This window comes from Penaeus chinensis, chromosome 34 (genome assembly GCF_019202785.1).
Source record: "Penaeus chinensis breed Huanghai No. 1 chromosome 34, ASM1920278v2, whole genome shotgun sequence".
NCBI classification, from domain to species: domain Eukaryota; kingdom Metazoa; phylum Arthropoda; class Malacostraca; order Decapoda; family Penaeidae; genus Penaeus; species Penaeus chinensis.
In genome coordinates this window covers 16,828,034-16,837,303 of record NC_061852.1, presented here as the reverse complement: position 1 = coordinate 16,837,303, position 9,270 = coordinate 16,828,034, and the positions used below count along the sequence as shown (strand labels likewise).

Here is a 9,270-nt window from a genome sequence, read left to right as displayed (position 1 = left end):
GAAGGCTGAGGATGGAGTTACCAGCCAAGAGAAAAAGAGGAAGACCAAGAAGAAGGATCATGGGTGTATTTAGAGAGAACATGCAGGAGGTCGGAGTGACAGAGGATATGGCTGAGGATAGAATAAACTGGAAAACGAGAATCCGCTGTGGCGACCCCTAAGTGGGAGCAGCCGAAAGGGTATAAGGATAACCATAAGAATTTTCATGTATAATGCCACTGGTCAAGGTAGTCATGGGTTAGGCAAACATTCTCTGTTAGTCTGTCTGCTCTGACACACACACACACACACACACACACACACACACACACACACACACACACACACACACACACACACACACACACACACACACACACACACACACACACACACACACACACACACACACACACAAATACAGATTGCATTAGGATTACCTAATTGAATTAGTTGTATTGTTTTCCATTGCTTTATCCCAAAGTGATAAGATATTTTGCACTTATAAAGGATATATACAGCAGCTAGAGCGTCTGATTGTAAGGTTCTAAGAGGGTATTCATAAAAAAAAGGATTTTTGTCTTGTATAGTTGCACAGTCTTCCGTTGCTTTATCCCTAAACGAAAATATATATTGCACTTATTATAAAAAAAAATATGCAACGGCTAGTGTTTATCTAATTGCAGGGTTCTAGGTATTCATAAGCAAGGATTTTTGTCTTTTAGCGGTTTCCCTTCAAAGTAACAAATAGTGAATCCGTAGAAACAAATAACAACAGTGTTGATACATTCGGCGAAGAGAGATTTCGAAATTGACTTTTGTCTAAAACCCTATGAAGGAAGAGAAAAGAAGGAGAAATTGACCTCTCTCAGTTCGTAAAAGACGATGAAATAAATGGTAAACCTTCTTCAAACTTCAGGAGAAACGCAAGAGCGAGTGAGACTAAGATGCAGTTCTCGGAGGTGAGAGTTATATCCCGAGAGTTAATAAAATATGTGATACATTTTATAAATTGTTTTGACTTGACCTCTGAGTAAAAGTCTGACCTGCTGCTGAGAGCATTTCCCAGAGAGCTTTAATTCTTTAGGGAATCATCCTCTTGTCCCAAAAGCAAGGGCCATGAGACTGCCAATCGGCAAAGAACAATGATGAATGTAATTCATGATCTCGGAAGGAGCTTTTTTCGTGATTGCCGAAATGTATTAATTGTCTATTATATGTGATAATAAATCATCCAGTTGTCATAACAAAGTAAGTTACTTTAAATAAGAGCTAGGATACAATACCATAAATACAAATAAAGATGTGATTTTTCACATTAAAATTGATTCATCTGTGAAAAAAGTTCGGACAGAAGGGCCAGAATCATCATCAAGTTACCTGATCTACATTAATAATGCCAGGGAACTAGAGCATAAAGTTATTCTGGTATAAGTCCAAAATAATTCATAATGAGCCAGGAAATATTTGTTACAGATTTGGGCCTCATATTGCCTGTATCAGTTTCCATTTTGAAAAGCTTTTCCTAAAACCTTGAATAAGTGCATAAAGTAGTAAAGGAATAGATGATGATAATATTAATGTTGTCTTTGTTATCATTATTATAATTATTTCTTAGTATTATTATTTTCATTATCATTAAATAAACCACATAACTCTAAGAAATTGCTCTATTCCAAATCATCAGTAATTATTTGTAATCTATAATTTCATATATCATATTGATTATTTGGTTGATGTGTAAGTGATCATCATGCAGTTCATGATGGCTACTGCAGTTGTTAATGTTTGTGTGAATAATGTTGAGTTTGTCATTACAGTTAATGCACATACATGTAGATGTTTATCGTATCTGTTAAAGTAGCACAGTACTGCACTTTAATATAGTATTCAGTAGCTAATACAGGCACAATGTTTATTTTGCAGAGATGGGCTTTTGAAATTATGGTCCGGACAACTTTCAGTTCTCTTACTAATCAAACTTATTTAATATAGTAGAGAAATGTTTTATTTATTTTATGTCACATCCTTCATTCCTCTCTAACATTTAATTTTTCCTTTTTTTTTTGTTGTCACTGTCCTATCCACAATTAAGGGAATCCATAATGAACCATATTCATGTTGACAAATGTAGAAAAAGTATGAATTAAAATGAATATCCTCATAATACAAGAGTTGTATTTCAAATGAAGATATAATTAAAACCATTTAAATACATCTCTTGTATTGTGAAGATATCTATTCTCATTCATTGGAGTCAATAATTCCAATTTAAAAGGCAGTATTAATAATAAGCATTAAATGAGCATTCATGTAATAGCTTATGATGTCATATTGTTTGCTCCAACAGAGACTGATTGAGGAATTTCTACGAAGTAATCTCGATGATAAAAAAGTTCGCATAAGTGCAGATGCCATCAAGATGGTTGCAGAGGTATGTTTAGATGTAATAATTTTTTAGAAGGGTTACTTATTTTTTTTTATCTTTTTTTATTCAAAGGATTAGGAATCCGTTACTTAAACTGTTATGTAAGGTACATATTTGTATCTTTTGGCTTTAAACCCAATGTCAGCGGGTGGCAAGACTACAATGCCATGCCCACTGTAATGAGAAGTTTATAAGTTGTCTTTACATATAGATGGCTCTACAAGTGCTTAGTCACCAAGGAGTCAGCAATTAGTCTTATTTTTCTCATCTGTTTAGCAGATGAGATTTTCCTTCATTTTTTGAAAGCTTCATTTCTATTTATTTTAGCAGATGAGATTTTCCTTCATTTTTTGAAAGCTTCATTTCTATTTATTTTATTGTCTTTGATGTCATTAATATTTTAATAACAATTTGATAATTATAATATCAATAAGAATGATAAAAATGTCAATATTCATAGTATTGGAAAGAAAAAAATGCATTTCCTGCCAATTCAAGGAATGGGGAAATCAGGATCAGTCACTAGGGCCAACTGATAAGACTCCTTTCTGGCGAACACACGTGGAGCCATCTGTATGTAACAAAACTCACTAAAATCTAAAGGGGACAGTAAATAAACAGTCAACAATGTTCTTGATATGTATCCTGAGATTAGTACATGTTCACCAAGTATAAAACAGTTACTCGTATAGTTTTGCTGCGAAGTGATACTGTATATATGTAAGATAAAAAAGACAGTTCAAGAAGAAAAAAGAATTCAGCAATATATACCAACTTAATTACAGTTAGCAAGATTAATAGTGACAGAAGGAGCAACAAGAGCAGCTCACCAAGCAACGACAGAAGGTGCTGACACTGTTACACTTCAGCACATGGAGAAAATCCTTGCTCAATTGGTATGTCCCTGGGCAGTATGTTTAATACTAAAAAATATTAAATATTCATAATTTTTTCAAGTAATCAAATTACAATAATCCTTGGATATATATATTTAAAGAGTAATTTCTCTTTTTCCCAGATATTTAACCACAACTTTATATGTTTAATTTAGTATTTAGCATTTCTTTGTTTCTATTATATTTTCAGCTCTTGGATCTATAGTGGGGAGAAGGAATAGTAAAGAGAGCAAGTTATACCAACATTCCAGTACTGAGTAGTATTCTCATAAATTATGTGAGTTTAAGCCTACAATGGCACTTTTTTCCCATTAAAAAGGGAAATGCAAAAACAAATTGTGTATTGGAAAGGTATTTGGACATGATATAATCTCCGAAGGAAAGATCCTCTGTATTCTAATATTTGCTTCACTTCACATGGCAATAAATGACTTCCATTTAATACTGTGTTTAATTCTCATCTTAACATATTCATAGTTTCTTGTTTTTTCCCCCTTTTTTCTTAAATTTGTTCATATGTAATTATAACATTTTTGTCCCATTTTCCACTTACTTCAAAAATTAATTTCTTACTATAGCACATAAGAAATAGCAACCATTCTTATCAAAATACACATTTGAAGGTATGAAAGGAAACGTGATGTCTAAAAATATATTCTTTTTTTAATAAATATAAAGATATTTACAACAATCACTACTATATACACAACTACTAGTATTGAAAGACAAAATACATGCCACTTAATTCATAACGTGGGCATTATGATCATTTAGTTCTAAATTAATATCAAAGAATGTTTTAAAATAATATAAGTTCACTCAATTCAAATATGGTTACAAATCAGACATTACAGGCTAATGAAATTTTATAGTCAAAGAATATTATTGAGAATAGAACTAGATAACTTTGACTGTTGCATTTAATGAACTATGAATTTATTATATATTTCTCTGACTGTGCTTCCACATAATTAAAAATTTACATGCTAATATAAGGACCAATTTACATGAAGTTGAAAACAATGAAAAATAAATATATAGAAAGAACTTTTTTTATACCTTACCACCTGATCAGCTATCAAAGATGCCAATGCGGTTTAATTTCTAAATATCATAAAATAATGTCAATCTCATATATACCATTGATGCATTGAGTTGCACTTCAACTGAGTCTTGACGTCTTCCATTATATAGTTATATTATAAAACAGCCACTGGTACCAACATGAGTTATACACACACCTGAGGTCCCCAGCATTTTCATCAGAGGGACCCTATATCTTTGAATAAATTTTCTTTGTGGAATCAACATTTTTGACTATTCAGAGCCAATTTTCAACAAGGACCTCATTTACCTACTTGAAAAACATATACAACTCAGTATTTAGTTATAAATTGCAATATATATTTATTTTAATAAATTAATAAAAATTAAAGTTCTTTAGTGCTGGAACCTCTATATTTTCTACTTTGCTTAAAGGTCCTTTGTGCTACTTTCACAGGAAGTCCAGGTTTGGGAACCACTGTACTAACCATTTCTTATTTACTGCTGAATAAAAACATAATCCCATGCATTTAAACATTGATAAATCTGGGGAAACTTCATTTGCTTTACTTGTCTGCAAAATACCAATATTAGTATTAGCTTGATGAATATTACAACAAAGAGCACCTCTTTACTGTTATTGCTACCCCAAATCAACAAGCTAAATTCTCAATTCACAGCATTAATATAGAAAACTACATATACTACAGGGATTACATGTTAATTCACACAAAGTTTACCTGATTATTATGGTCTGCAATCTGATAAACAAAATTCACACCATTCCCCTATTCAATATTATGTGTACCTCATTGCTACTCATTATCACCTCTACTAACACTAACAATATTTATAGGCTTACACTCAACTACCTAATACAAGAACTCGTCACAAAAATAACAGTATCATTGTTCAGTACATGTTTACTTCAGAAAAGAGTGTAAAGATACCTAAAACTTCCCTCTACTGAGCTGAAAACAAATGAAACTACAGACAGCTTGTATTAAAAGAGAATTCTCTTGACAAGGGAATTCTACGTACTTAGAAAGGAAAGATGAGCCAAAACTTTTGTAATTCCATACTCCTTGTATCAGAGATTTGTACTTCAATCTGAAAGAACTTTCCTGGCAATGAGGAGTCTCATAACCTCATTGGTCCCCTCAAGGATCATGTGTACTCGGGTATCACGCAGGTACTGCTGGACGCTGTAATCCTTTAGGTACCCATAGCCACCATGTAACTGCAAGGCTTCATTAATAATCTGTCAAAGTAGAAGGTTTAGTTATTTCTTTCTTCTCTTTTCCTTTGGGCAAATTTATATCCATTGACAATTATGAAATACATTTCATCAGTATGTATGGTTATTTTTATCACACTTATGCAAATAATATCTGTTGGAGTCGACAACATTTTTCAAATCAGAATAAGTGTTTTTATTCAACCCAAAGAGACCGCACTGTTTATATATATAATTATTTGCACCTTCAAACTAAATTATTCAATTGACGATCAGCTTTTAGAAATTTGTGGCCTGTTTTTCCCACCTCTATTTTGATGTATAATGCAGTAGTGAGTGTGAGCACAATTTTTCTATAGAGGGAAAATGCACTTATCCACACAGCAGCATTGCACTTCAAATAATTATCACCACCAACCTGTCAACCTACCATAAATCATCAGTATCAAATTGTGAAATGATCCTTTGCCTCAAAGAGAGAGAAAGAGAGAGAGAGAGAGAGAGAGAGAGAGAGAGAGAGAGAGAGAGAGAGAGAGAGAGAGAGAGAGAGAGAGAGAGAGAGAGAGAGAGAGAAAGAGAAAGAGAAAGAGAAAGAGAAAGAGAGAAAGAGAGAGAGAGAGAGAGAGAGAGAGAGAGAGAGAGAGAGAAAGAGAGGGAGAGGGAGAGGGAGAGGGAGAGGGAGAGGGAGAGGGAGAGGGAGAGGGAGAGGGAGAGGGAGAGGGAGAGGGAGAGGGAGAGAGAGAAAGAGAGGGAGAGGGAGGGAGGGAGGGGGAGGGGAGGGGGAGGGGGAGAAAGAGAGAAAGAGAGAAAGAGAGAAAGAGAGAGAGAGAGAGAGAGAGAGAGAGAGAGAGAGAGAGAGAGAGAGAGAGAGAGAGAGAGAGATATCCCCATCCTGACTACCTGCTAACTCACTGGGCCTTCTTGTGTCTGGTGGCTTCTATGACCTAATCTTACCTCTCTCCAATCCCTGGCCTGCTTTTCCATCTCCTATTCCTTAAAGTAGCCTCCTGGCACAGCAAGGCAGCTCACAAAATTATATTTTCTCTTTGTGTTTTATGCTTATTTACCTATATAACTAGACTTTTTTACTGCCTTCTAAATTATCATGATTATATGTTTAATAACATGTTTTGTAAATTTTCCCCCTTTTCACTAATATACAAGATTTATTTTTTGATGCTTCACTGTTTGATAACTATTTAGCATGATACTGATGTGTAAAAAAATCAAACACAAACCACAAATTTACTGTTTTTAAAAAAATGAATTTTAAATTAATTGTAGCTCAGAGACAAGGGATTATATAAGGATTTATTTGAAAAATCTTTTATGACAACCCTATTAAGCATATCATTTGTGACATGTTTTCATTGCCTGTAATTAATAGAAACATTATATTTACTGGCTTTTCTACTTCAATGACCTACAAGTGTTACACTACTCACATTAAAGCATTTTTCTGTTGCATAATACTTTGCCATTGAGCAAAGTGGTACTGTGTCAAGGTCATCGTTATCCAAAGCCTTGGCAGCATTGCGCACCAAGAGCCTTGATGCCACTAACTCTGTAGCCATCTCAGCAAGTCGAAACTGGCTATTCTAAAAGAGAGAGTTATAGGCTATTCAAGCAATTTTAGTTTCATCCTTAATTAAACTATAATCTTCAGCTATATAATACTTATAGCAGCTGGAAGCTTTCATACTGTTCATGAATATATACACACTGAATACTGAGTACCCTCACAAGAAAAAAAATTATTTTACAATATTAACCCAATGCTGCCTGGGAAATTAAGATAAAATGGGGAAAATGCTGTGCTCATTTCTTATATTTTTGTGAAATGTCTCTGCACATAGATGGCTCTGCTAGTGCTTAGCCACAAAGGAGTCAATTAGTAGACCTTGTGCCTTACCTGATTTCACCTTTCCTTGAACTGGCAGGAAAAACATATTTTTTACTAGTGCTATGAATATCAATGGTGTATTTTTATATTTTCGTAAATCAAGTAAAAAGGCAAATGGGCAAGACAGGCAGTACTCGTAATGGGCTCATTGGTGACTTAATACAAGTGTAGCCATCTATGTGTAAAAACTCACAATCGGCATTGGGTTAATCAAGATTCCTGCAAAATATATTTCACTTGTAGTAATACTTTTTATTTGAAATAACAGATTAATTATTCTTGAAATGAATACCAATATAATCTCCATATTACCTGGAAACTTGCTAAGGGCTTTCCAAACTGCTTCCGCACTTTCACATGATCAATTGCCGCTTGTAAGCTTGCCTGAGCAGCACCCAAGGAACAGGAGGCTGCAGTAAGTAAAATCAATCTATCACCAAAGACGTTTGGAACACATAAGGCATGTATCTTGGGATGTATCACAATTCAGTTATTAGAAATAAAATAACAGTTTACTTTATCAAAGAAACTTACCAATATTAATACGACCTCCATTTAGACCCCTCATTGCAATGTTGAAACCCTGACCTTCATTTCCAATAATGTTTGTGGCTGGCACTCTACAATCCTCAAAAATTACCATCCTTGTTGGTTGCGAATTCCATCCTACCTTTTTCTCTTTTTTGCCGAAATTCAAACCTGCACAATATAAGTTTATTAACAAAAGAAAAAGACTTAGGATATAAAATCTTACACCTAAAGAAGATTAAAATTAAGACAATAACATTTTCTTGCTTCTCAAAAGGTCTTATGCAATTCTTTAACCTATCAAAGTCAACCTTCCATTTTGAAACTTGCCTTCATCTTTTATAAATAATATAGCTTCATTTTAAGCCTCATAATCTGTATTAAGTATACATGCAAGGTGACAAATGGATTTTACTAAAAGTTCAAATGTTTTGAGGAAGGGAGAGTAGAGACAATAATACCACCACAAGGGAGAGAGAAGGAGCAAGTTTTTTGATGGGCAATATTTTCACAAGGAGCAAGATAATCAAATGGGATTTTGTAGTTTGGTACTCCAAATACACTAGTTCTAAAGATATTAGTAACTATATTTCTGTTAGTAATTTGGGACTTTAAACATGGTACTGTTAATTAAGCCAGACTGGCTCGTCATAGTATTGATATTATTCAGTTTATTATCTTAACATTATTGAGAGTGTGGTGCCATCACACAACTAGTTACTTATTTCAGTTTCATATCAAACAATAAAATATTTTTATTCAGAATAATTCCACAGATATATTTTCAATTTGCAAAGTCTTAGAATTTTTATGGAATTTTCTTCACGTAATAGTGCCTAATGATCCCCTTTCTTGCACCGATTCTATCAAAAGGCCTTTGCTTCTGAAGTGTTTCTTTCTTGAACCATATTCATGTTAACAAATGTAGAAAAGGTATGAATGAGAGTGAATATCTTACTTTTGGGATACAGGAAGTCATCCTTTTAATTAATGTCTTCCTGGGAATTTGTCCCACAGTTGTGTAAAATTATTGTGTATTTGCCTCCTGGTATCTAGGCTTATATGTACAAATATTTGTTCCCAACTTTTCACATTTTTTTAGGACACTGAGATCCAACTTAAATGCATTTCATCCTATTGAATCCTGAAATGGCAAATCATTAAGGTAGGTGCCCAAATGTACATCTCATCAAGATTACTTCAATAATGATAATTACCAGGTGTTCCTTTCTCCACTAACACACAGGAGATGCCT

General features: G+C 33.7%; 2 protein-coding genes across 2 annotated transcripts in view; one reads left to right on the top strand and one right to left on the bottom strand.

Moving 5' to 3' along the window:
• Window positions 1–737: 737 nt before the first annotated feature.
• On the top strand, window positions 738–3,745 carry LOC125043880 (centromere protein X-like). The gene is made up of 4 exons (XM_047640231.1): window positions 738–941; window positions 2,330–2,413; window positions 3,193–3,303; window positions 3,494–3,745. The coding sequence occupies exons 1-4, from the start codon at window positions 927–929 to the stop codon at window positions 3,506–3,508; spliced, it is 225 nt and encodes a 74-aa protein (XP_047496187.1). The 5' UTR covers window positions 738–926; the 3' UTR covers window positions 3,509–3,745.
• A 203-nt stretch (window positions 3,746–3,948) lies between these two features.
• The window catches only part of LOC125043879 (isobutyryl-CoA dehydrogenase, mitochondrial-like), a 10,581-nt gene continuing 5,259 nt past the window's right edge, over window positions 3,949–9,270 (bottom strand). Inside the window, exons 5-9 of the mRNA XM_047640230.1 lie at window positions 9,233–9,270; window positions 8,022–8,186; window positions 7,800–7,897; window positions 7,030–7,182; window positions 3,949–5,608 (exon numbers count right to left, since the gene is read on the bottom strand). The exon at window positions 9,233–9,270 is cut by the window's right edge and continues 71 nt beyond it. Of these exons, the coding sequence (XP_047496186.1) occupies window positions 5,453–5,608; window positions 7,030–7,182; window positions 7,800–7,897; window positions 8,022–8,186; window positions 9,233–9,270 (610 nt within the window). The 3' untranslated portion in view covers window positions 3,949–5,452. The remainder of the gene's footprint in view (window positions 5,609–7,029; window positions 7,183–7,799; window positions 7,898–8,021; window positions 8,187–9,232) is intronic.

Excerpts from the sequence above, each read along its gene's own strand:
- LOC125043880 (XM_047640231.1), top strand. Across the intron at positions 2,414-3,192 it reads CCATCAAGATGGTTGCAGAG|TTAGCAAGATTAATAGTGAC; the intron begins GTATGTTTAGAT and ends ACTTAATTACAG.